The sequence below is a fragment of the Prinia subflava genome, chromosome 1 (genome assembly GCF_021018805.1).
Source record: "Prinia subflava isolate CZ2003 ecotype Zambia chromosome 1, Cam_Psub_1.2, whole genome shotgun sequence".
Taxonomy (NCBI): Eukaryota; Metazoa; Chordata; class Aves; order Passeriformes; family Cisticolidae; genus Prinia; species Prinia subflava.
The window spans coordinates 23,858,808-23,886,278 of record NC_086247.1 but is presented as its reverse complement, the minus strand read 5'-3'; the positions used below and the strand labels follow the sequence as shown (position 1 = coordinate 23,886,278).

The 27,471-nt window shown below is 41.6% G+C and overlaps 1 protein-coding gene across 1 annotated transcript; it reads right to left on the bottom strand.

The window, feature by feature from the left end:
• Positions 1–1,999: 1,999 nt before the first annotated feature.
• CDH17 (cadherin 17) lies at positions 2,000–27,016 on the bottom strand. Its single transcript, XM_063391086.1, has 18 exons — positions 26,405–27,016; positions 23,711–23,780; positions 20,902–21,000; positions 20,112–20,249; positions 18,300–18,438; positions 16,923–17,081; positions 16,045–16,244; positions 14,852–14,983; positions 14,125–14,275; positions 13,207–13,422; positions 11,870–11,946; positions 10,424–10,615; positions 8,964–9,208; positions 7,131–7,261; positions 5,981–6,217; positions 3,993–4,109; positions 3,780–3,896; positions 2,000–2,845 (listed from the first exon to the last, which is right to left on the bottom strand). Exons 2-18 carry the CDS (start codon positions 23,753–23,755, stop codon positions 2,739–2,741), a joined length of 2,502 nt encoding a protein of 833 aa, XP_063247156.1. The 5' UTR covers positions 23,756–23,780; positions 26,405–27,016; the 3' UTR covers positions 2,000–2,738.
• Positions 27,017–27,471: the final 455 nt, after the last annotated feature.

The following is a 27,471-nucleotide window of genomic DNA, read 5'->3' as shown; positions in this document are numbered from 1 at the left end:
GAAGGAATAACAATAATAAGTATTGCTTCTTTTCCTCTCCAGAGACCCAAAGAAAACTGAATTTGTCCTCTGGAAAGGAGGCCAGGGGCAGTAGTTTGCCACAGGGGGAGAGCTAAGGCTGGGTGAGAACTTTTGTCTGGCTCCCAAAAAAGACTAAACCAATAAAGGAGCCAGAGCAGGACTGTCTTAAATAAACCCTGGAGGGCTGGGGGAGAAGTCCTGGCAGGCAGGCAGAAGAAGGGTGAAAAAAATGAGAATATTTGTGTCAGGGTTGGAAATGAGGTCTTTTTCTTTTTCTTTTTCTTTTTCTTTTTCTTTTTCTTTTTCTTTTTCTTTTTCTTTTTCTTTTTCTTTTTCTTTTTCTTTTTCTTTTTCTTTTTCTTTTTCTTTTTCTTTTTCTTTTTCTTTTTCTTTTTCTTTTTCTTTTTCTTTTTCTTTTTCTTTTTCTTTTTCTTTTTCTTTTTCTTTTTCTTTTTCTTTTTCTCTTTTTCTTTTTTGTCATTTAAGTTTGTTCAGTACAAGAAGCACTAAGAAGCAGCGGTTGCCCAGGCACAGGTTACCAGCAGCAGATGCCCATGCAAGCATGAACATCCCAAGTCCCTTGAGCACAGGGCGCTTTTGGCAGGTGGGCTGGGGAGGAGGGCAGAGGTGGGGTGGGGCAGGCAGGGAGCTGCAGGCCCTGCTCTGATGCAGGCAGAGGTGTGGGCTGTCAGGGCAGCATTGCAGCAGCAAGGGTGCTCAGCCCCTGGGGATGTCACCTGGGCAGATGCAGAGAAGGAACACCCCAAGGTGGTTTCCTTCAGACTCTCCTGACACATGTGAACAATATTTAGTAAATACCTGCAGGAGGGCTGATTCCCGATGCACTGAGACTGAAAGTCTTCAAGACTGAAAATGTGTTTAAGACCCTGAGGAGGGGTAGCTCTTTACTTGTCCGAGGAGCTCTGCTTTCCACTAGTCTGTGGGCAGGTGGGAGAAGGTGCAGTGAATTACCCCAAGAGACACAAGAAACAGAGGCAATGTTAGGCTGGGGACAGGGACAAGGTCCTGCTCTCAAACCAGTCCTCAATGGGTAGGACCAGTAGGTAAATGAGGGAAGAATTTTTTTGACCATTCTCCAGAAAAGAAGTTGTTCAAAATAGGAGATGCACTTGAGTAAACTTAGCAAACACAAAGAGAGCTCAGGGAGATGGAGCAAAGGGGAACTTCTGCACATTTTCCCCATCTTCAGATAAAGCTGTCTTGGTATACACAAGTAAAATGACTGCTGAACTTTGTCTCCTTTATTTATAAAACAATATACTAATCTTAATCCCTGGACACACTGACGTAACTGAATGTCATACTTTCCAAATATAATGGATTACATTCCCATCATAAAATAAATACATTCCAGCAGTGAGCCCCCCAGCAAATAACAGAGCTCCAACAGCTGGGGAAGCTGAGGGAAGAGGTACAACAATTGGGTTGTGTTACTGAAGCCCAAAAGCAAAGTTTTTGCTGGCAGCATTCTAGGAAAACCTATTATAAATGCAATGCTACCAAGAAAATGTTCTTTTCTTTCTAGTTCTGTGCTGCATGCAAAAGCCATTAGAAAAATCCTGGGTAAACAAATATACTCTTTTCCATATGACCTTTCCTTGAATGTTTTCAAAAGTATATTGTCTTTTTGGTTTAACACAATATTTGTCAACTTTTATTTATAACTTAAAAGAAAAGCCCTCCTCAAACTGTCACCAAAAATGCCCTTCTATAGGCATGCTGTCAGGGGAAAGGCTTTTTTCTCTGGGTGTTACCCTGGGTTCAAATACATTCTACTGTAACTAGGATAGAAATGGCTTCAGCAGTCATTGCCTCTTGAATTTGCTGGACATGTATCACTCTGGCCTAAGAGCCATTTTTAATCTGTATTCTGTGAAAGTAAGGGTTACAATAGAGAACCAAGCAGCAATGGTTTGCTCCCATGCACTCTCTCACTTTTTACTTATTTTATAAAATAAGCAGGGACTAAAATCTTTAAAGAACATTTTTATTCTTGTCTTATAAGATAGAACAGGGGGCAAGAGCAATATTTGCAGCAATATGTCAAACCAGCATATTACCCACATAATTTCGTGGGTTTTTTTAACTTAGAAACAGTAATGAAAGGACATGGTGCTTCACAAACTGGTTTTACTCTGTGGGATATCAAAAAAGAAAAATTGAAATGTCACATTGATAGTAAAAATTCAGCACAATGTAAGCAGGCATGACCAAGGGCAAATTACAGATTGCAATAAGTTTGGGATCTCCTTTTCTGAGAGTCAGAGAGATTCCTACAACTTCATGGGGTGTCTTCAAATGTAGGACCTTATAGTCCAATCTAGTCTTCAGTGACTTACAGAGTTGGAAAGAGACAAATATGTGCAGGTTGACAAAATATAGTCCTCTATAAAGTCCATATTTACTTCAGCTGTCAGATGAAGAAGACTGGTCCCATGTATAGATCCCTGAAGGAGCTCAGCATTTGGTATTGTCATGAGTTACTTCAGTGAAAGCTGATGTGCTTATTAATGGGTGCTGCTGTTTTATGTTTTGTGACTAAATAGTATTACACACAAAAGTGAGGCCAAACCCCTGGGAGTCTACTTTTGCATGTTTTTATCCTGTTTGTGATAGCACACCTCTGGGCTGTGGAAGCTTCACAGTTCGCTGTTTCACAACCCAAAGGATGGTTTTGTCTCTTGATGAAAGAGTCATTAAGCCAGTCTGTTGAGCTCAGCACTATCTTTTGCATCTTTGGGATGGCTCTTTTCATTTTTCTCTTTGTGTTTCATGTGGCAAAACACACCGGTTAAAATGGCACCTGAAAAACAGAGAGTGTTTGTCTGTAAAGGGAAGAGTAAACTTTCTGAAAAGATGTCCCAGCAAGGGCCATGACACTGCACTGTAATATCCACAGTGCTTCACCTCTTGAACAGAAGCAAACAGCTTTGAGGAAGGGCTGTGCAGCATGGGACCAAGAGCACAGACCCAAGGCACTGCCAGGCAGGGTAAGATGCCTTGGGGCTCAGAGGCCTTCCCTCAAAGGAAAACATTTCCTCTAGGATCTGACCAGATGGCAAAGTGTCTACTTTAGCCCCCCTCCCTCTGAGCAGGGATTTGTCAATTTTGTCTTGAGATGAAGTCCCTCTTTTTTTATATATATATATACATACATATACACATACATACATATATACATATATATATATAAAATATACATAAATATAAAAATATATAAATGTGTATATATATATATAAAATGCATATTTTGATTTTTAAAATCATGATGAGTTTGTTACACTGTATATAAATTTATTTCCTCTTCCTCAGTGTTAGAATGAACATGAAAGATGTAAAACCTGTGACACTAAAACGACTAAAATGATAACTATAGGTACAGATATCTTAAGTAGGAAACCTCACCATTTTCACTATAATCTGGATGCCCAAGACAAAGCTCAAATCTGCTCCCTGACAGGCAAAGGGCAGTAAGTAGCAATGAAATGGCAATATGCTACAAGTTCAGCAGTTTTTTTCTGTCCTAGCTGATTGCTGTGCCATTGGATATTTTTCTTACAACCAAAAACTTAGAAGTTTGCAGCCATCATGGTACACCATCATGGGATCTTCCCTCTTTCACTCGTTCTGCAACATGCATGACAAATCTTCACCCAACGAGTGAATTAGTGTCAGAAATGCAGCAGCACCATCATACCTCAGAGATCTGGCTTCAAACCAACCAAGAGGGGACTCACCTATGATGAGCAGGACCCCAAGTAGAGTCCCAACTGCTTGCCCAACTGTTGGCCAGGAGTGCTCCGGGTCTATTTCGATAAAACACGAATTTTCACTGGAACACTTGCAGATGCTTACTGCAAAATGAGATTAATGAGAAGTTTAGTAGTCATATTTGGGTATTTATAAATGTAATTGCTGTCTTGAAGCTAATACTTCTGGGCATAGAATACCTTTAAGATTCACTTTGTTTTCCAAAGGTGGATTTCCATTGTCATTAAGTATTATTGGAACATCATACGTCTTCTCTTCAAAGTTAGCATGTTTCGGGGACAGGTAAGCATGAGTAGCTGTAAGTAGGAAATGGGACATTCATGTCAGCACTAGAAAGAAAGTTAATTCATTATTTATACCAGCTGTAAGCGTTCTTTATTTTAAGGCTGCTTTGCACATGATAATAATTCCTGTTTTCTTCTATGTCTTCTGAGATGTCATTGGTTTGCAGACATTAAGTAAAAAGGGAATATCTAGAAGTCTGGCCTTCAGCATAATATTGCTATAAAATCTCCTTCCTAGTTTCTACACCTGACCAAATCTGATCTTGAGTAGTGCTACACTGATAGCATCCCAACTAGACCAGAAATAGTCCCCTATACTCATAAAGACCATAACCAGAGTAAATTGTTCCCAAGGCAATGTAGGATAAACCATCCTTCTAGTGAACTTATACTGTCACATCTAAGATTCTTTAAAAGCTGGAAAAGGTAATAATAGCCACTGCAATCAGATCAAAGGTCTGTTGATGTAATTATCCTGTCTCCAGAATAAATGGAGATTACAATGAAAAACTAAGCATGTATTTTATTTTCTCTTAATGCCCTATCACCCTTTAAACATTTTCAGGGACTTCTTGAGCAAGATGCAATTTCTTGCTTTGAACTTGTAGAAAATTTCTGCATAGACAGCACCCTGTAACACCAAGTTCCCAAGTGAACTACCTCCTCATTCTATCTGCACTGGAAATAACTCCACAAGCTTCACCTGAGGGTCCCAGGTTTGCACACTGGAAGAGAGAGCAAAGGATGAACCCTTATAAAATTATATCTCTCTATTGTACTTTTTCCTACTGTCTTCCAAGATAAAAAGTAGTCATTTACTTTGCTGCTCCCATACATTTCCTTATATCAGGCCACTCTATAACTCTGATTATCTTTGTCATCCTATCTAAACCTGTTTCCAGTTACACTGCATTTTTATGGAGATAGACTAGAGTTCAAAACTTGAAGAAATTATGCATTTACACAGGGGCACAATGATGTCCTCAGATTTTGTCTCTGGTTCTTTCTTGGTAACCCTCAATATCTGATCTGTTTTTCTGAATACTGCTGATAAATTGATCTCATATGTCCATAGAGCTGCTTACAGGTCTCCTTCCTGACTCCTAACACCCAGCTCAGCACCCATGATTTCAAACGTGAATTTGGGAGTCCAGGGTTTACCAGTACCTGTGAATTTTATTGTTCAACCAGCTCAGCCTTGGAAGAATGTTCTGAAATTCTTCACGCTTGGTTCCTACTCAAATAACTTTGTATAATGAGTAAACTTTGCCTCCTCATTGCACACCCGTATATATTGAGTTATGCAGAACCCAGCAAAAAATCTTTGGAAAATCACAAACAAACTCCCTTCACTCCAAGAGCTGACTGTTTACTCCAAGCCCTGAATTTTAAATTATTGTTTATTCTTTCATAACTTTAAGTTTGTGGCAACCCAATTTTCTCTAGTGGCACAATTCATCAAACATGTTTTATTAATTCAGACAGGCTCTATTAGCCAAGCATTTATTTGTGTGCTTATTGTCCCCTTCAAAAAGCTCCATTCACTTTGTGAGGCAGGACTTCTTTTTGCCCATGAAATGTCAGAAATATACAGATTGCAAACTGCTCTATCTCTTTTTCAGCAGTGATTCGTGTTCGTTAAACACACACATAATTCATACCTACATGCTCCTTCTCTCAAAAATGCTCACAAAATTACAGCTTGTAACATACAAGGTTTTTCTCTCTTGAAAAAAATAATTAGTGACTTTGTTGTTCTCAACAACCTAATTTTTTTCTATGGAACACTAGTTATACAATATTAGGAGTGAAAAGGAATTCTGCAATTTGTCATATTCACCAGAGTACCAAGCATCATTGTAAGAATGGCTGTATTAGCTTACCATTGAATTTTGAGATTTCCCAATTATTTCTTGCATTCATCTCATTTGCAAGGGAAAAAGTGAATTTTGAATAGAACAGCTGTTCATCAGCATCAGTAGCTCGAATCAGAGTTCTCTCTCCTCCACTGACCGGGTAGCAGAAGAAAGTGGGATGATCCGTAGCTATTTGTGGAGGGTTGTCATTCACATCAAGCAATTGTAGAACCAAGGACACTCTGGATCTCTGATTTGCATTATCTGTCGAGTTTAACAGAGTGCAAAGTTACATGCACATCTCGGATTCACACTCTGGGCTGTTGCATTTGCAGCTGTCACAGAGGTACACCATCAGACAGGCAGTGAGAGGCCGTGTTGCAGAAAGTTGCAACTGAAGGTTGCAGAGAGAAGGTCTCAGGAGGTCCTGAGGGATTTGTGGTAGCTGCCACTACTTTTTAACAAGCATGGTTTATTTACCACCAGCTCTTGCTAACTACAGAACACAAGCAAGGGAAAGGAAGCAGATCATATCTAGTAATCTGTCATATCCATCATGTCTGGCAAGCAGTCACATCCAAAGTGGCTCTTGTGACTCCAGTGCTCTTTGGAGCACTCTTAAGCATGAAATGCCCTGAGTTTTCCACCCCTCTTCTATATAAAGAAAATGCAAGCCAAAATTGGAAGATTTTAATGGCTTGAACTAGAAGTCCTAATATATTTCAGACTTGATAGAGTATTAGTTTTAATTATAATAAAATTAAATTCTCTAAAAGGTTACAAACTACTCTCCAGGCATGTTTTCAGGATGCCTAACCATACTCAGAAGAAAGACTAAAGCCTTTATAGATGTAGAGAAAAAAAATGGCAGAAAATATTAATACTGAAAACAGTGAAAAATTTTGAATCTTCTCTATATGCCATGTGGCCCAAGCAAGTGTAAGACCATGCTCAACTTCTTGAAAGCTATTTTAATCCTTGTTATCTAAAACACCAAGATTTCTGCAAGAAATTTAAATTCTTAAGAAATATATACTTCTAAGGATACACCACAGGATTTATATCTGTACATGTTCTAGTACTTTTCATGGGTTTAGTCAGGGTAGGTATAATTCCTCATTAAAAAAATAAGGACAGGGTATTCTCTGTGTGTATATTTAGTTGTTTTATCACTTACTTAGTTCTGATGCAACAACCTCTATAGAGTATATTTCTTCTTTTTCTCGATCCAGAGGGGCAGCAGTGTATACCTGCCCAGTGGCTGAATCAATTCTCAGCCATTTTCTCACGTCACCTTCCAAGGAGTACCTTTGGAAAGAAATAAGGGCAAAATAATCACATATACTGTTCCAAATTGGGAAAAAATTCTGACAAAGCAAATACTTCTTTGTTGATTTTATGCAAGAAGCTTGATTACAATTGTACTCAAAGAGAGGGTTCTTGGAAAAGTCACAGTATTACAGTACTACAGCCAACCAGGAGACACAGAGAGTGGAAGAGAGGCCAAAATCACTCAGAATAGGAGTAAGAGCAGAACTATGGAAATGCCATCACTACTGCAGCCTGTGTACTGGCAATTCCACTTTCCTTCTAAATGGGGAACCTGGGATGGCACTGAGCTTTTAGTCCAGAAGTGTGATTTGTCCAAACCTCATGTCTGTCTCACCCCATCACATCTCCCACATCTTGATTTTGATGGGGGCACAAGCCAAGGGCTGGGGGACAGAGGGGCCAGTGCAGCCAGGCACCCTATGGTGGATCAAGAAGGGACCAGGACCCCAAGGTGACCTATGGTGATTATCTTCTGCAGGTCTGGAGCAGCCTGTAACTACCATTGGGGCAGCCTTGGAACAGAGACTGCTTTAAGCATCACCACATAATTGCATTTATATCATTGTTCTAAAAATCACCAAGGCTGCTGGGTATTTACTTATACAAATTTAACCATGAACATATGACCCAGTTAAAGCACAGGCACTTGGCTTGAGTGAAGGTGACACGACCTTCTCATTCAGTGTTTTTGTTCTTTCAATACCCTTTACAGTAGAAACAGCAGGCTTATACATCTTCTACTTTTTATACTTTTTATTTTATGCCCTTTAACCTATTTTTAGTAGAAATGTGGTTTATGTATATCTGAATTCCTGTCATATGTCCCTGTCATCATCCCCCAGAGCTTCTGGACTATATGGCTCACTTTCAAACTAGTTTGACAGAAGGCCAAACATGATAAGTTCCCAAAAATCAGGGACAAGTAGAAAGCCAGATGAGAAATCTCTGGGAATAAGAATCCACAGGAGGCCTAAGAGTCATATTACACAACTCTATTAACCACTTGGTGTTTTGCTGAATTCTAGTTAAACTTCAAGAACTGTTTATTTTGAGTTGATCTGTTCAGCATTCCAGCTGGGAATTGTACAGCAAAAGTCACAAATAGTTCTTCTATCTGACTCTACTGTGTAAGCTACATTTACACCATGCAGCACAGCACAGGAGTTGTCTTGCACAGAGCGTTGCATCCACAATAAAGAGAGGTATGTCATCTCTGACAGCTAGGAAAGAAAACAAATTATTTTTCAATTGTAGACTTGAGGTTGTGTATTTTGGTGGTTTCCTGTGTGACATGAAAAGCAGCTACTCTCCTACTGGTTCACAGTATATGCTTCATTTTTTTGATAAAGGCATTAAGGACATTCAATCTGGTTATTCTCAATCCAGCTCTACCTTTTTCCTGAAGATATAAATTAGCCTGCTTCCCTTGTGGTGTTCTGTCTCAAGGCTGATGTTTGTCACAGCACAGAGAGAATTCTGGTCAGAAAAGCACTACGCAGCAGTCTGCTGCAGGTGGGTCACTGGTCACATGTCCACCTTCTACTAGGAGACAAGACTTCTGTAAAAGCAGTATTTTTCCATATGCCAAGCATTGGGAAGCATATTTTCCTTGCACCTCCTTTAGAGAAACTTTTGAAACCCATAGTTCAATTAATTAATCACAGTCGCTCTTTTTTACCGTACAGAATCCCCTTCAGGATCATAGGCCTCCACCATCATGACCAAGGTATCGACGGCAATGTCTTCAGACACTTCTGTTTTGTAAACTGGATCCAGGAAAACAGGTGGCTCATCCACATTTGTTACAAAAACTTTAAACGTGGTGAGAGAGCTTGAGTTGTACTGCACACTTGGCACCAGCGGTTCAGGGTTTGTGGCGTTGATCACCAGGTTGTACACAGCTGTCGTCTCAAAATCAAGAGCCTGGATGAATTAGAAAATAAAAGTGTTCCTGAAGCAATGTCTCTGCTGCTGTAGGAGCTCCAAAGAGAAACTAAAAAGTGCCCCTCTTCTCAAGGAGGAGGTTGCATCCCAAATACAGGCAAAATAAGGGAGACCTGTCAAGAGAAAATTATGCTGGGAATGGTCAATTTAAATAAAACCATATGCCTGTTTAGAGGCCTCTTCAGCAACTGCATTTTCTAATAATATTGCCACCTGCCCGACTGTTTAGTAGCAATATCCTGTTTACAGAAATTGTATTTATAGCTCTGTATGAGAAGGCCTCAAATGACCTTCGGGTGCCAAAAGTCATGCGAGGGTTGTTACACTACTGAGTTTCTCACAGCTGCCTCCTTGGGAAAAAATGCGGCTGAAGATGGTCCACCAAACACTGCCTCTGCCTGTGCTTGGGCTGCTGGCAGCACACGAGCTGGATGCACACAGTCTGTCACTCCTTGGAGAATGAGTGACAGGTTTGCTGGACCCATAGTCCAAGCACCTTCCAGAAGGATAATTTCAGAGGTAGAGCAATTTTGCTATTGAAATTTATGGATGCAGCAAAAAGTGTTCCTTATATTCCTGTCTCCAGCATTCAGCATATGGGCTCTATCACCTACTGCAGCACATGCTGTCCTTGGCTTGCTCACAGTTAATGTTTCCCTCCTCAGGAACAAACAGTTTCTCCATGCTGACACTAAGACGTGCTGACAACACTTGCACCTTGCTTTGCAAAGGCCACCAGTGGCCAGAGCAACTGCAGGGTGCAGAATCTGCCCCGTCCAGCCCACCACTACCACCACAGCCCATGGAAGCCTTAGCTGGCTTTCTCTTGTCCAGAAATGCTGCTGCAAAATCACTCAAATCATGTCATCTTTTTCTCTCTATGGTGCATAAAGACCTAACTCATTAGCCAGAACCTGCTCTTCTGGAGAAGCAGCCAGCAGCAGAGGCAGTGGAGGGAGCTGCTGCTGGTGGTGGGAGGTGAGGGCACAGCAAAGGCAGGAGGATAGGGGTGTGTGAGCACTACAGAAGCACAGAGCCTGAGTCCAAAAGTGGAGCCTCCTGCAGTCTGCACAATGCTCATGGTGTCCTCATCCTCCACCAGTCAACAGCCTCCCCACAAATCAGTACCAGGGCAGTAACTGTGTATGACAAATAAGTAACAATAAAGGAGAAGAATAAAACCCATCTATTCACCTTGTTAACCTTGAGGAACCCTCGGTTTGTTTCAGAGTCTGTCTCTATGATGAATGTGTTGTTTGGATCGCCTTCCTTCACTTGGTAAATGATGTGGGAGCTCCCTGTGCCAGGCTCATCTCCATCAGTAGCTTGAATTTCTAATAGCACAGTTCCTTTTGGGATATTTTCTGCTGCAGTCACATTGCCATACTGAAGAGAGAGAGGTGTCAGTGAAACATGACATACCAAGCACCATTTGTGGATAAAAACTTCAGCACCACCACAAGCTTGCGACCCACATGCACGGATGTATTTTAACCCACAGCAGCCACATGAAGGAGGGAAGCTTTTTCAGCTGTTTATCGTAGGTGATGGGATCTATGTCAGTGCCACTAGTACAGCACCAGTCCCAAATCTTTAGCTTCTCTGTCAAAACCAGCCCATGATCACAGGGCAGGGATAGTACAGCTTCTCTGTACCCTGTGAGCACCCTGGCCACTCACTGTTAAATATTTGATTGTTTCATGCACCATAGGCTGTTGCCACATTGGTATCCCAGCTCTTCTCTTTAAATGTGTGCCCTTGCCCAGAAGCATCACCTTGAGACCAGGTTCTGGACTGAGACCTTAAGGTGGTGTAGAACCTGCCATGCAGACACCTTGTCTGCTGTGACTGTGCTGCCATTGCCATCAACAGAGAACTGGGCAATGCAGTCTGCAGGGCCCAAAAACCAGCACAGCTTCCCTGAAAGGACAACTATGCCTGACAGGCCAGACAACTCTCCTGAGCCCGCCACCTACACGGCCTGCAGGAATGGTGGCAGCTGGGACACCAATGTGTGTGTACTTCAGCCACCCCAGCATCTGCCAGGAGGCTTGGACCATAAGACAGAAGTCACAAAATGCCTGCAGGTCTCTGCCAGATGCCAGCACGTCCACCAGAGAAAAGGCAAGAGCCTGACACCCATCCTGGAACCAGGTATGTGTTTGGGCATGGATCACTGGACCACTGTTTCTGGCCAAACCACATAGGGCTTTTGATTCTCATTCACCTTCTGGCTGTTTTGGGTACACTAGTGCTGTCTTTGGAAAGGTACTTGGGAGATGCCAGCTTTTTTCCATTTAGTTTGATTAATCTGAAAGCCTTTTCTTCCCCTTCTCCCTTCAGAACTTGCATTTCTGGAATAAACTGCCTTAATAGAATAATTTCTTTCTGCACACATAGTTTTCCACTGAGCAAATTTCATAATTAGCTGTTAGTCTGTCCCATTGCTCACTGCGTAGATGGAGCTTATGTGCAGACTTGTAGCAATATTTTATTAGCTTTTATTTCCACTAGTTGGTCACACTGTTACTTGTTTTGTAAATAGCTAGTTTCCCCCCAGTATTCTATAGACATTGAAGGTATGCTCAAACACTTGTCAAAAGTTATTGGAACATCCAAAATGATGTTGAAAATACTCACATCTGATTGTTCAAAGATGGGAATTTGATCATTGATGTCGATGACATGTACTTCCACATCACAGATTGTTTCAAATTCTGCATGGAAAAAGACAAACAACGTCACACCAGCCTTTCTGCTGAAAATAACTTCCCTCCAGAAGGGTTCACTGTGAGCAAAAGTGAGCACTGCCAGATTGCCCAATCTAAGCACTAAATAGAGAAAAGTTCTTATATCAGATATCTCTTAACCAATGACAACATCACTCTCTGTCTTACCACTGATCTTCCCAATCTCTTCAACACTGTCCCATTCTGTTTCCTTTCCCTCACTTTTTTAAGCCATATCTGTTTACCAGGATGATGATAGCTATGAATTGTGTTAGCCATCTCAGTATCACTTTTCCATATCAAAAAGTAAGTCCTGGATTGTTAATGCTCCCTTGTCCTCTTGGTCATCAGGCAACACCCTCAGTTTTGTTATAGCCAGACTAAAACTTAGGATCCATGTAAATCTAACCACTACCTGAGCAGCACCCATAGCAATGGCAAGTTGTGATTTTAAAAGCATAATATATCCATATATGGATGGATTTTGGTATTTTACGAACATACTTCATGAGCTGAAAGTTAAGGAAAATTCTAAACAACATTGTTTAGACGGAATTCAAACAAGCATCCAAAACAAATCACCAGCTTCTCCCTCTGGAAGGCTTTCCATCATCTGCCAAAATGATGTGATTTCGTTTACAGACATGTCACACGGCTTTCTTTACATGCCAGTTCCTTCATGCACAAGTTTTGCCTGACTGTAGGGACTCCAGCACAAAGCTTTAAGCTTTGGTATGGAGTTTGATTTCCTTTCTGTTTAGTGAATCACAAAGGACTTCTGGCAATTTACATAAGGGACAAGATTATTTTTGAAGTTTAATTTCAGTTTAATTTTCTCTTAATGTTTTAAAATATTATTTGGACTATCTGAGCAGCTGTGTTTAATTTCTTGATTTTTTTTTTTTTTCAGTTAAGTCCCTTTGAAAGATCTGGGGGAAAACCACAATCATGATCTCTTCATTTTTTCCCCCTGTGGAAGGAAATCTCTTACTGAAGTACTTGTTAAAAAGCTTCCCAATTTAGCCACATTCTGTCCTAGAGCTGGTTCCCTTCCATGCTTGCATTATGAATCATGATTAATCTCCCTGCATCTCAAGAACAGGGTAAGGACCCTGCCAAAGCAAGACAGCTCTCAGTGCTACTGCCTGTTCAGCAAATCCTCCTTGTCTCCCACACCCCTTAGACACTGAACACAAGTCATGCCAGTGTGGACAGTTATTCCAATGGATAACAGCAGGCATTACATACTTGAATCTGTCACCAGGACCTTCAAGAAATACTTGGCTGATTCACGCTTGCTTAAGGAACGGCCAGTTAATTGCAAAGTCCCAGTGTCTTGCTGGATATAGAAGAGGTCCTTTGAGGGAAATTCAGGTTCCTGACTTTGGACTTGGAACCGCAGACGAGAGTTAAGGGTGTCCTTCTTATCCATGTCCGTGGCAAATACAGTGCCAATATTACTTCCTGTAGCAGGGTAGAGTAGAGTCAGACAGATAACTCAGTGGTCCTGTCTCTCCACAAAAGTACAACGTGGCAACAGTGACACCAGTGCAAAGAGTAGAGGGTCAGTAAAAATAAAGCTGCATGGAAAACACTTCAACAGACACAACAATTTCACTTCTGGGAGATTTTCCCTTTAGCATCCCAACATACTGGTTTGGGGTCAGGGTACCAAAAGATTGTAACAGCAGACTCTTCAGTCCTGAAACCAAATAACTAATGTCAAGATACTGGACAGATTTTGGTAATGGTGTAACTGTCCATTGAAGTCAAAAACATTATGCTGAACAAGCAGTTGGATGAGGGTAGCTGGGCTTGTACCACTTTAAGAACAGTATTTCTTGTATTGGTAATAAAAGAGGTGTTTTCTTTTACATAGTCTAAGCAGTTACCCAAATCTGTGGTTGTGGGAAAATGCAGTTATATATTTTAAATGAAACAACATTTTTAATGTAGGTGTTCTGAGTGTATCCTTCTCAGGTTCTTTAAATACTTTCCACAGGAATTATTGGAGGGAAAACAGGAGATCTATTTGCACAGGAAAATATTTCCCTGGGATAGCCACGTTTCAGTCTTTGGGATCAGAATTTCTAGCTTCATTCACACACAGCTGAAAACAATAGGACTACAGTGAGGTATATAAATTAACAGAAGCTCTTTTCTTACCTCCTATTTCATTTTCTTGAACTTCAACTACAGTGAGGTCCTGCTGGCACACAGGGGGATTGTCGTTGATGTCGTCCACAATAACATGAATTTGCAAAGGCTTGTCCACCAGTTCTCCTGTGTCATCTTTGGACACCACGAAGAATGTATACTGCCAAAAAAAAATATAACAATTAGATGGTTTGAATGCCCACTGTGACAACATTTTGCATTTTAGTATGTAACTAAGGGAATATGAAACATCCTTTCATGAGTTTGTTCGGTGTTTCCTCTCTGTTTAAATCAGAACTCTTCCATCACCCCTTAGTTTCTCAGGCCTGAGTTCTCAAAAGATTTTAAAATCTGTAGTCCCTAAGGTCTGAAGTAGGTCTGAAACCTCCAGATCTCCTGCACTCCACACTTGCCATCACCTACCTCTTCCCTGTGCACCTACAGCCCTGCCACAGCTGGTCCATGTTGTACATTGTACTTGTGCTGTGGGCAGTGATTGCTGCTGCCAGACCCACTCTAGGGTAGGAACCTGAAGACTGTTCATAGCATAGTAGGTGGATGAACTTTCACATATATTTCAGATCATTTCCAAACAAAAGGGACAAGAAACAAAGCATTCATCTATCTTCCCCTTCCCCCTTCCTTTCCACTGAGCTTTCTCATATTTATTCCCACACTAATAATTAGCTTCCTGCTGTGATCTCTGCCATCAGTGAAGTTTTATATGTTTACTTACAGTATCCTTTTCTTCCCTGTCCAATGGTTCAGTCACATAAATATCCCCATTCTCACTGATGGAAAATGGGAGCCTTGGCAGCTTTTCTTTTTCAAAAATGTCATAAATTACACCTGGTTCATTTGACTGCACCTAAAAAAACCCCAAAAAACAAAAAGTCAGGATAGGAAGTCAAATGTGTAGACTGAGATTTAGGAGGGATTATTTCTGGACCACAAACAGAAATAATCACATTCCTGTTAGCTTCATAAACCAGAAAATTAACAGTTTGGCAGGCTGTTGGGATGAACTGCAGAAAATCAGATTGATAATCCACCTCTGCTCTCTGAATTGTATGGTGAATCCACTTTACCTCAGTTTCTCCAACGGGTGCACTGTTACATGTTAGTCTTCCTTCCACCTGTTTTCATTCTGGATTTCCCTGGGCTGTCACTGAGACCAGTGGGAATAGCACCAAGCCAGTTAGTCTTGTGAACAGGATCCATGGAATCCTGCCATGTTTAGGGGATGACAGCATTGGGAGTGTCATTGCCAAGGCATTTTTCAAAGTCAAATATTTCTGAAAGACTGTTGGCCTGTTAGTTAATATGTACTGATGTATACACTGCTATTGGTCTGCAGTTATCAGCAAAATATTTTGTGGTTGAGCTGTGAAAAGAGGAACAGTGCAAAGACGCAGGATGTGGAGGAGAGTGTTTCAGTCCTTTCTAGGTGCTCTTGATGTGGCAATTGTGCTATATGATACAAAATTGGCCACTGCAGGTGTCCCTGAGTGTGGGGGGCTGCCCACAGCAGGGCTGTTGCGGAGCTGGTCCCCTGCCTTGCCCTTCTGCAGGTGGAAGAAGCTAACCTCAAAATAAGCTCCAAAGAACTCTTGGTTTGCTCAAAGCCTGGAGGAGCCATGGCTGGATTTCGTTCCCAAACTGAAAGGCAAAGTCCAGTCACTCTAGTGTTTGTATTGACTGTATCTCAGTCACCTTCAAACAATTAACTTTCATGCTAACAAAAAGTCAATGAGACCTCCACTAACAATCATTTGCAAAGGATGCCACATTAAAAAAGTAACTAGGAGTTGCTAAAGTCCTTCTGAAAAACCTGGTGTTGGATACAGTGGGGACAGCTTCACAGTTAGTTGTGAGGAAACAATTGTGTGAAACAAAGAGAAGTTCAGGGAGTGTGGCCAAGGACCCTACCTTGCTGATGTTGACAGGGTGGACCTGAGTTGAGTTTTCTTTGACGTGGATGATGGGGGGAGCTTTCCACAGGCTCTCCCTCACAAAGATGATCACATCGACACTGCTGGTGAAAGCATTTATTGTCTTTCCTCCCATGTCCTTCACGGAGACAACGAGTGTGAAGGTATCCTGCTTTTGAGGATCCAAGTAATAAGAGCCTAGAGATAGAGCAAAGAGCCAAGAGAAATGACACAGAGGCTGTGGGGGTTGTTCATCTGCCCATTGCCTCCTACATGCACTATGGCTCTTTAGCTGCTTCAGACTTATCCCTTAGATGGTCCTTTGGGACAAACCTCAGCAAGCCACTTCCTCTGGGTTCGCTGAACAATGCAGCACAGCATCATGTGGATGGAATCAAATGAGGTCTGACCTCTGTGCTGTGCTCTCATTTTGTGCAGATGCATCACTGAACAGCCCTCACCCCAGTTAAGCACCTGTTCAGCCCTGCAGAATAGATGGGTGTTTCTAAATCACTGCAAGTTAATCGGGATCACATGTCCAGGTGAGCTTTCTTTGCATTTTTCATTTTACTGCTTTTGGGTTTCTAGATTTCAAGACAGAGAATTGATTCCAAGATATGACACAGTGTACTCCTGATGGCCAGAGGATTTGTCTCTCTTCTCAGTGTACCTTTAGATCTCAATCTCCATTTCTGTTAGCTTCCCTTGAATTTAGGTGGGGCAAAAAACAAGTTCCCTAAAACCAGGGCTTTAGTGGAGTGTGTCCCACTGATTACATTTATTCAGAATGTAGCATCAGATCTGTGTTGTTTTGTTCCTATGCACACTCCAGGAGAGTGGTGCTTGCTCTTTGCAAACAAGAATCTTTTTACGTACCTGTCCTGCTTGGTGAGATTTCTCCAGTTGCATTATCAATCTGGAAAAGCATTTCTTTATATGGGTTGGGAAAATGATGGAAAATGCTGTATGACAGCTGTGCATGGGGAGTTGTAGGATCATCACGGTCAGTGGCATAGACACGCATGAAGGGCTTGCCTGTTTGGATGGGGGAAGAAACAGTGGTAAGAGGGGAGACTGAACATCAACACATAATCCATTCAAGCAGAGCTCTCAAACCAGGAAAGCAACTTATGGGGAGCTACCATTGTTCCATAATGCATCTCTCATGGGAAGCCACATAGAGAGGTCACACTGCTGTATGCCACCCCACAGATCAACCCTCCACCAGCTCTGCTTTGTAGGATCACCTAGGTGGGGTGACCAGTTGATGAAGAAGGTGACAGTGTTATATCAGCACAGAGTTATCTATCACACAAAAGTGCCTGAATCCAGAATTCAGCTCACTGGAATCTCTCCTTAAGGCCACTTTGCAGCTCTTACACAAATCAATTAAACTCAAATAACCTTGATAAAAGCAGCATACAACCTGTGACACAGATATAATAAAAGAACAATCATATAGTGAAAAAAATACACAGTAATGTAACTCAACCCTTACCTTTTGAGCACCAGTGCAACATTCAAAATCTTATTGACTTAGATGCAGTTAAGGATACAGTAATATGTTTCAGAATGATTTTCTGACCCCATGGAGGTTTACATGCATATTCTTTAGCAAAAGTTTCATCTTGAGTCCATAGTCACAGCAATAACAGCTGTGAGTCCTTTGTTTCATTTCCAAGATGTAAGTCTCAAACTGCTCCTTGATGGATCACTGGTATGGATCACTGCAATCCATAATCTAAGACTCTTCTCTAAATGTTAAGGTTCAACCCATTTTCTGAGAAGTTATTTTCAGTGACTATTTTCAGTCACAGTAAGCACATACCCCACATCTACCCTGGCACTTTCTTTCACTGATATGTAAAGATTCAGATAGTCTTAGCATTCTCTTTCTGTGTATTCTTTGGTAGCCTTTAAATTTTAAACCCCTTCTAGCATAAGGGTTGGGGTTTTGGGGGGTGGTTTTTTTTTTTTTCAGAGCAGTGGAGAGAGCAACAATATTTGCCTGTTAAGTGATACTTGAAAAGAATAAGTACTAAAAAATATTTCTGATTGCACTCAACCCTTTAGACCACAAGGTGGTCACCTCTTTGCCCTTTCATTATATCATAGAGGCTTTCATCCCTTTTTTGTACAGTTCTGTGGGGAAAAAACCTGATGTTTTCCAGCATATATAGTAATCACTTCAGCTTCCTGCTTAATTTACCTACCTCCCTATTAATGATAATATTTAATTATGGTGGCAATTACCTGGACGAGAGTTCTGCCTCACTACTCCAAAGTACCTTGTCTGGTTAAATTTTGGTGGGTTGTCATTGATATCCTCCACATATATTGTAACAGCGTTTGGACCTTGAACAATTCTTCCACTTGCATCCAGACTTTCCACCTGATTTGAAAAAAGAAGGAACAGTAAAGAAATATTATCATTCAGATAAACTAAAAAGCATAAATTAATATCAGGATGTCCGATGCCAGGTCACTCTTACTGTGATGCAAATCTGGTCAGAGCCATCACTGGGTAGCTCCACATACCAGGACAAATTTGTCACTGTAGGTCCCTGACAAAAATTTGCCACAGTATATAATGCCAACAAAACTAAATAACCCACTCCTGTTTCGGGTGACACTTTTCAGAGGACAATTTCCCACTTCCAGTTTCAGCAGACTACTTGTATTTTTGCACAGCTTAGAATCCATGTTTTTATTTAAAGAGCAATATATACTTTCTAGCAAACAAGGAGAAAATTCAACATGATATAGCATTTATAACTAATTGCTGTTATAAACATAAATCAGATAAATAGTCTGATATAAGGGTTAGTAAAGAAAAAGTAATTCTCAATTCTAATGACTTTTTTTCCAAACAATTTGACTTATTTTCCAGCCTTCTTTAACTTTAAAGCACCAGATATATTATATCTGTCACACTTCATTTTGTTTGCACGTAATAGATAAAATCATGATTATTTATGCCTAACCAAGCATAATTTCTTCATTCTGTCATCACTTCTTGTCTATAAATGATTCACATGCTTAGAGTTATTAACTTCTGCGGCTAGAAAATTGTCCTCTCTAATTCCAATCCAAGGGTGCTTTAGAGCTGATAGTGTGAAACCATGAAACCTGAAGTGCTAGTCTTCAGAAAGACTGCTAAGGCTGGCTAAAAAACCATCAAGGACTTTGTCTGTTCAGATACTGATCCTCTCATGATCCTCTCTTTCTCAGCTGCTAGTGCCTCAGAAAAAGACAACACCATTTTTGACATGGTTCTTATAGGAGGACAAGGCTGTACTGAGACCCACAGACTGCCAATCCACTGCTCCGTTCTCAACAGTGTTTACACCAGTGAGATTCTCACGAAAAGGGTGTAATAGTAGGACAAGCACACAAAGCTTTTTCTTCTCTTAGAGTCCAACAAGCGCCAAACAGCTTTCTGCTGTTATCATTATAGAGAGGTTAGATCTGTGCCTCTGTGCATAAATGTATTTTACTCATACTGTTTCACAGAGTCACAGAATACTGTGGGTTGGAAGTGACCCACAAGGATCATCAAGTCCAGCCCTGATGGGAATGGCCCATGCAGGGATCAAACCTTGGCATTATTAGCACCATGCTCTAACCAATTGTGGTAATCTCAGTTTGTCATTATGTATATTATAAGCTTTCTAAATTATTACAATAGGGTTGTTTTTCCACTCTAGATATGGAATTCACCCTGTCAGACTTCAGGGATAACAAGAGAAGCTCATTCATGAGGCTAGATTTTACCTCCAGTCAAGTATTGCTCTCAGATTAGGAGAGGTAAAAGGTTGGTGTTGGCATCACAATTGTTTTCTCAACATAGCCTTCTTCTGCTAAGGAGCATGTTCTTATTCAGTCTTTGAGAGCTACAAAACTATGTGTCTTCCAGCAAATCTTGATATTAAAAATGAAAAATCTGCCTGTAAACATAGGCAAAATGAAGGATTCAAAATTTCAACAGATTTCTCTTAGTATTAAGTTACCAAAAGAAGGTGAATTTGAATACTTCTCCCTTCCTATTTTTCATTGAGTTTTTACCTGCAGTTTGTGCACTGGCTTGGTCTCCCAGTCCAGAGACCCATTGATATACAGGATGCCTGTCTTCGGCTCAATGTCAATAATTCCAGCTTTTTCACCAGACATTCTGAAACTCACAGCAGGTGGCTCAAGTGTGAACTACAATGGCAAAATAACAGAGGGAAAAATCGTCATTTTTTCAGCATTTTCACCATGTTAAAAATAATTTCATGCTTTTGTGACTTTTAAAATCTATTGCCAACAATGTGTTTGGCTGGGAGAATGATATTCCAAACAAGTCTGCTCAAACAAGTCTGCTCTTTTCTGATCCTCAGCAGAGAAGTTTTCACATTATTTCCTGAATGCTGCAAGAAATCCCAACTGCAGTTTGTTTCCAAAGCAAACGTCTGCTTAGGACAAGCTTTGTCTGAGCATGGGAATGGAAAAAAATGACACACATCCTCCATTTGCCTGGGAGCTGGATCTGTCCTTCTGTGGTTATGGCTTTGAGAGGAAAACCTCAGAGTCAAAGGAAAATGATGACACAAGTTACATGGAAAGAAATTCTCCAGGAATGCTGGTTTTATTAATCCCTGTCTTAGGGTATCTTCTTAGAAATGTGTTTGAGAGGGGGTTGTCTCCTCTTCTTTACATGAAGACTCTTGAATTCCCAGAGAGAGGAATTAAAAACTAATTTTGGATCCTCTTGGAGGACTGTTCTTCCCACCAGCACAGAGACAACACTTCATACGTGGTGTGTGCAGGCTGTGGGGGTTTTCACCAGAGTGGACAACACAAGACCCTTGATTACCTGGTGAAGGATGCGTGGACCCCCTCCCTCTTGCACAGAGAAGTCCATGTCCTTCAGAGGCCCACTGACACTCAGGCCCTCCACACTGAGCCACACAGCCTGTGAGAGAGAGAGACAGAGGGGGATGGAGGAAAGCAGCTGAGGGGTGTCTGCTGCCACCACACACAAACACCAGCTCCCCACCACTGAGCCTCCTGCAAGCTATTTTGCTATTGTACAATGGCAGAGACTCTTCCAGGTTTGCACTAAACATGTCCAGGTTCTTTAGTGTATGTACTTTTTTTTTAGAACAGTATGATTTATTAATTAATTTGAGAGAAAGAGTTTCTGCCCTGCCCTTTTCTGACCACCACATAATTACATGAGATTGGATCTGCCTTCAAGAGCAAACAATAAGAAAATAGATCCATGTAGACTGAGAGCAAAAGGGAATTCATAAAATCATTGCTAGATCTCCTCTCTGTCCCCAGTGGGACCACCCACGACCCATCCAGGAGCCACAAAGCCCTATGAAAACAAGTGTCTGGAAACCAAACATCAAACCTGGGCATGGGGAGGAGCTGTGGCTGCACCCTTTGTAATTTCCCCAGTGAATCAAATACTTTTTGTATGGGAATGAGGTGGTCCTCCCATGGTCCCTACACCATCTCCCTCAGTGCCACAGCCATCTGGATAAGCCACTTGAGCGGTGTGTCTTCACATCAATTGCATGTGAAAGCAAACCACAGAGAGAACAAACATGTCCTTCAGATCTTTGGCTTTTACCTGATGGCAAAAATGTCTTACAAAGCTGTCTCAGCCTCTGTTTTCTTCTTAATGGCTAGCAATGTCTTAACATCGGGGTTTTTTCTGCCAAATTTTTAGGAGTTTTATAACCACACACTACCCAGTGCCCAAAGACCCTCACACTTCTGCCCTAAGATTTCAGGGCTGTTCTCACTTCCAAACAAAAAAAAAAAAAACAACAAGGCAAAAATGAGCCTCTCAGGGCAGGCCTTGCACACAAGACAATTCACACTGTGATTCACCTGTTTCTTCAAAGGCAAAACCAAGCTTCCCCAAATTCCCTCTCTTCACCACCTATCTTGACAACCCTGCAGATCTGCCTGTCAGAATTAGACTCCATTATTTGGCTGCACAGGTAAAGTTTCTTTTCTTCCACAGTAAAAATTAATTTATTTTGCTTTACAGATTTAGAGTACTATTTCCACCTTGTCCATCACACCACAGAGTTGAGTGTGTGTTCTCTGCTGCATGACTTTTCCTCTGGATTTGATCCTATGGCTGCTGGGACAGCTATTCAATTTCTCACAGAAAAGCACAGGCTGCATATTACCAAGGAAAGCCTAATTCTGCCAGTGACAAAAACGTTAGCTAAGTTCAGCACAATTCACCCTAAAGCACTGCTGTGTGTGTGTCACAAGTAGTGTTTCAGTAATTACATATTGTTCTTAATAATAGCCAGAGATGCTGTCCCCATCACCTACAAGGCTTTGTGAATCCTTTTGACAACAGGAAAAGCAGAGAGCTGGGGAAGGAGAGGGAGGGATGCTAGTGAACACTAGTGTCAGCACAAGAATATCAACAAATGCAATCTGATAGTTGGGCAATGCATTTTTCAGCTACTTTTCAATATTTTTGCAAAATGCTGACTGCTGCCCTCTGCCAGGGACCAGGTATCAGGACCCTGAGTCTGACCCTCTGTGGTTATTCCCATGTCACACAGGCTGGCACAGCCCGGCTCCTGGAGGCTTTCCCCAGGGCCATTTTGTGGACAGATTTTGCTTTATCATGTTCCCTGCCATGGAGGAACAAAGGCTGATGTCATAAAAATCCAACAAGTTCAAAGTGCAGCCTACGAAGCAAGTAAGCGATACCACTTCTGTTGATTAAAATTACTTTATGTGGACCATAAATGTTTCCAAACGTATTTCTACAGCATGAATCACTGTTCTCGAGCTTGAAGGGGAAAGAGGCTTTACCTCTAGGTCCAGATCTATTGGCATCTCTTCTGAAGATGCCATAATGCCTTCAGAGTGGTTTCATGGCAGGGAAGGAGGGGGAGGTGGGCAGCACTGCCACAAGCAGCAGCTTGTGAAATGGGAAGGGAAAAAGAGGTGCTCACTGTGGGATCCCCTCAAGGTGTCCATATTCTGAGGCATTTTTTACTGAACTTGAATTTGATACATTTTTTTCAATCTTTTTTGTTAATTTCAATTGTGAAATAGAAGTCACCACTGCTGTAGTCTTTACAAATATCAATAAATCTATTGAATTTAATACATAAGACCCATAAAGAGTATAATTAGTACATTTCAGTTCCAGAAAACTCTCTGAAAAGAGATTCACAGGAACCAATTAACAAGGATAGGTAATTATTATGCACAGTTTAAACTATGAGCCATTATATGCCTTAGAATAATTTAGTATGTCAGCATATGTATGGATTATAATGTAGAACACATGACACTGATGTTTTCACTCTGGTGATTTATTACAGCATGTTTGAATCTTTCCTAGCATGAAATTCACGTATTGGAAACAGTGATATCTAAAGAGGAAGTAGAAGAGGCAAAACAAGCAAAATTGGTGCCTCCTAGGCTTTTCGAAGTTTTTTTTCCTGCTGACTGAGATTATCTGGCTGTGGGGTCACACGGATGTGCCCAGGACACACTCCCACACCCAGAGTTGCAGCCACTCTCTGGCACCACTGCCAGCCTGAGCTGGCACCCTGAGGGTCGGAGCTCAGAGGCTCGCAGGCAGCCTTTGCCATTTGCCCACAGATAAACAAAGGAAAACTGTAACTCACCGAGTGAATGAGAAGCAGAAATGGAAATCCACACAGCTTAAGCATACTGGAATATGCTTTGCTTCAGCTCCTGCAAAGAGATGACAGTCACTTTAGCCCCATAGAGTTGTCCCAGTCTATTTGCAAACTACGGCAACCGCTGAGTTTTTCTGAACCCGCAGGGAGAGAGCTGAGGGGCGAGCCCCGAAGGAGCAGGTGCAGCTCTGCCCACGAAAGGCAAGACCAGTGCTACCCCTGGGCTTCAAGAAAGGCAGTGCTCATCAGGTTGTGCCTAATAGTGCAAAAGATGCAACATGTGAGAGCTCCAGAGTTGTCAGAGATTGAACCTGGCACAAAAGTTCAAGCAGTGCAACTGCATTGTTGTCATGATTCTGTACCACAAGCCTATTTTCATTTCTGCTTTACTGAAAGCAATGAGATGTTCACAGGAAATGCTATAACCACAGGACAAAGGTCTTGCAGAGACTATCCTGAGGTGTCTGTATTCTGGCTCCAAAAAACCAACTGCTTCCTGCAGATTGCAGAGGCAAAGGCAGCCTCAGGAGTCTGTACCCCCTAAAACGTGGCTACTGGAAACAAAATTTCCAAGTCTAAGGAGCACTCTCTGCCTCAAATTTGAAAGAAATGTTGAGCACACACTTTCACAATTTATGTTACATCCTCCTGAAAACTAGATGGCTTTCTCAAAATGCAATCCTATTTCCTCACTGCCTCTAGATTTTAACCAAGAGGATAAGGCCGGTTCTGGACAGAGGCGAAGCTGTCATATTGTGCTGCCATCTTCAGTGGTGCTTCATGTTATATGGCTCACACTGAATCCTTCCACAGCTCTGTCCCATGGAGGCCTCCCATGGGGAGAGCTCAGTGTGGAGGCACAGCTCCCTCCAGATGCCTTCCTGCTTGTGCTTCCCATCATACCTCCTTTTCTTTCCTCAATGGCTGAACAAAGAGGGAACCTGTAAATATAGAAACTGCCAGCCACACTGCTGTTCTCTCCAACACTTATTCTAGCACATGCCAAAGGACTTCATCTTCCAGATCCCATTCTGAGCTGGATTACACCGTGTGTGCAATCACACCCTTTGAAAGTACTGGGCTCTTCCCTTGGCCTGGAGATAACTCTGTGGGTACTGGAAGAAAATAATATGACATGCTTTTCAAGCCAGAAGTGATCAGGAAAATCATTCAATTTGTCAGGAGACAAGGGCTGAAGTTGAGCCCTCTGTAGAGGCTTGGCTGTGATACCTCCTTAGTGAGCCCTTCCTGAAGCCAGAGGAGGTGGCACAGGCAGGGCAGAGAGAAGGAGAAGACACTTTGAACCTCCTGGAAGGACACTTTGAACCAAAGGTGTTGCTGATATTCCGGTTATACAGTCAATGAAAATTCTTTCAGTTCCTCTGCCTACACAACCTCTCCCCTCCCCTCCTCTCCTGCACTCTCTTCTGAATATATTGGCCAGTTTCAGCTCCACTTAGTAGCTTGTGGGAACTTCAGAAAACTCATTCCTTGTTAATTTGGGGTGGAAGGTGGGACAGAGTACCCAAGGCGCTTGCTCTCCCTCCTGTAAGGCTGCAGTCTGTGCCCAGGGCCTCCCAGCAGGGTTTTGTCTGCCCCTCTGGAGGAGGCATGGCTGGAGGTGTCCCTTTGCCAACAGCAGTGGAGGAACACCAGGGAGCTAAAAGTACTGGGGAAGGCCATCCAAAGGGAGAAAAAACTGTATGGGGTGCTCTGGGGTACCATGGTCTGGATTCAGGGAAAAGAGAAGGAGCAGGACCTACCAAGGAGAGGAGAAAGTTCCAGGGACACTTACAAGTGTCCCTTACAAGGCTTACTTTCGGGGACGGAAAATACTGGAAAATTAATTGCTAAATGCGACTGTGTCATGGCCAGGTTCTCCTGCCCAGATCTGACTACCAAACACAGCAGTGGAAATGCAGCCATTTCACAGTTTGCATGACAAGTGTCTTTGATGTTCTCTTCTCTTTGAACATAAACATCATTTCCTTATGTCATGCCATTTATGGTGCCTATTGCAAGTCTTGATCAGTCCTTGAACACTTATTTTTGGTGGAAACTGTTACCAAGTCTCATGAACCGTCTCATTGCCAAGGGCCAAAGCCCCAAAATCCGTACTCCTCTGTCACTCAGAATAGAGTTCCAGTATATAGAGATTCATATAAAAGTTTTCAGTAACAGGCAGTTTCAGGATTAGAATAGCATCAGCTTAACTAAAAGCAGCTTGAGATCTGGCTGAGGACCGGAGCCATATTTTCTCCTTCATTTCTCAGCTTCGTCTCAGTGCTCTATCCCCAATAATCCCTCACGCTTCCCATGACTGAAGAGAAATCTCTAGGATAACCACCATACAAATATTCCTGTGACTTTCAATAATAAACATTCAGAGAACAAAGAATATTCCTGGAGATTAAAGATCAGTAACAATCACAAGTATTTGGTTCCATGGAAAAAAATATTATTTTCTTTAGTTGATTGATTTCAGATGTTCAAATTCAGCAAAGAGAAAACAGAGGAAATTGATCCAAATCAAATATAAACCAGACTAAGCCTTAGCAAAGCAATCATCCATTTTACACAGACAGCTGAGTTCCTAACACTGCCTGAAAATCCTTCAGCAAAACCCCTGCTTCAGCTATTAAAATCTTTCTGTGAAATGTCAGTTAGATCACCCCTTACCTGTAACATGAGAAGCTTATTTTGCTTTAAAAATGCTTCTTTCTTTCAGTTGTGGGAATCACCTTTGCACAGCTTGGGGATGTCTGCCTGTGCTTATCCAGTTTATAGTTCCTCAGACTTGCCCTCAGAGATTCAGCAGCTCAAACATTAACTGCATGGGCAATTATTGATTCTAATGACTAGGTGTGGTATGAAACAGCAGCCCTGTAAGGAAGCAAGGTAGCTCCAAGGCAATTTACAGTCCTCAATATTTTTATGTCCTTTGCGATTTTCTTTCTGATTTAATTTTTTTCGGTCAGGCTGTGAGAAAAGAACATGCAGGGCATGGGTTGGAGCCACAGGGGAAAGATAGCCTTTCTGCAGGAGAGCAGGTGGACAGGAGAGGGCATGGGCCTCGTGTTTGCTACTTGCCTAGTCACAGGAATAATTCACATCCAGAAGATGAGAATTTGGACATAAAGGTGGCTTGTTTTCACAGCAGACCCTTTCATGGAAAGGACCCAGCCAAGTTATGAAAATAATTCATCAGTCCTCACGTTGGAAAGTTCAAATTATGTTTCAGCTCTATTAAAACTTTACTTTGGGTAACTTTAGGCAAATCAGTCTGTCTGCCCTTTTCCAGATACTTATCTCATAAAGGATCCAATCATTCCTTTCCCTTGTGTGCCATATTTCATGTCTGTTTGTGTTTGCAGCCTTTCAGGGGAACTAGCCCCCACTAGTCTCTGAATTATGACACTTGCAGTAGAGGGAACTGAAATCAATTGGCCTGTAAAGGACAATAGTAAAACAAATAATAAATAAAATATATTTGGAATTTTTTTTTAAAAAAATTTCTGTTCTTGAAATATTATGCTTTTTGTATCTCACTTTTTTATATCATGTTTATTTCAGAAGTTTTGGACAGGCTAATTTTATTGTCTTGAGAAATGTTACTTTTTATCCAGGTTCTGACTTCTGCTTTCAATTTCCTCAGTCTGTCAGATTGCTCTGAACACTGATTTATTATTTGTTCAGCACATTGTTTTTTGAATTATGCATCTAAAGAATGAAGTGTTTAGGAACAA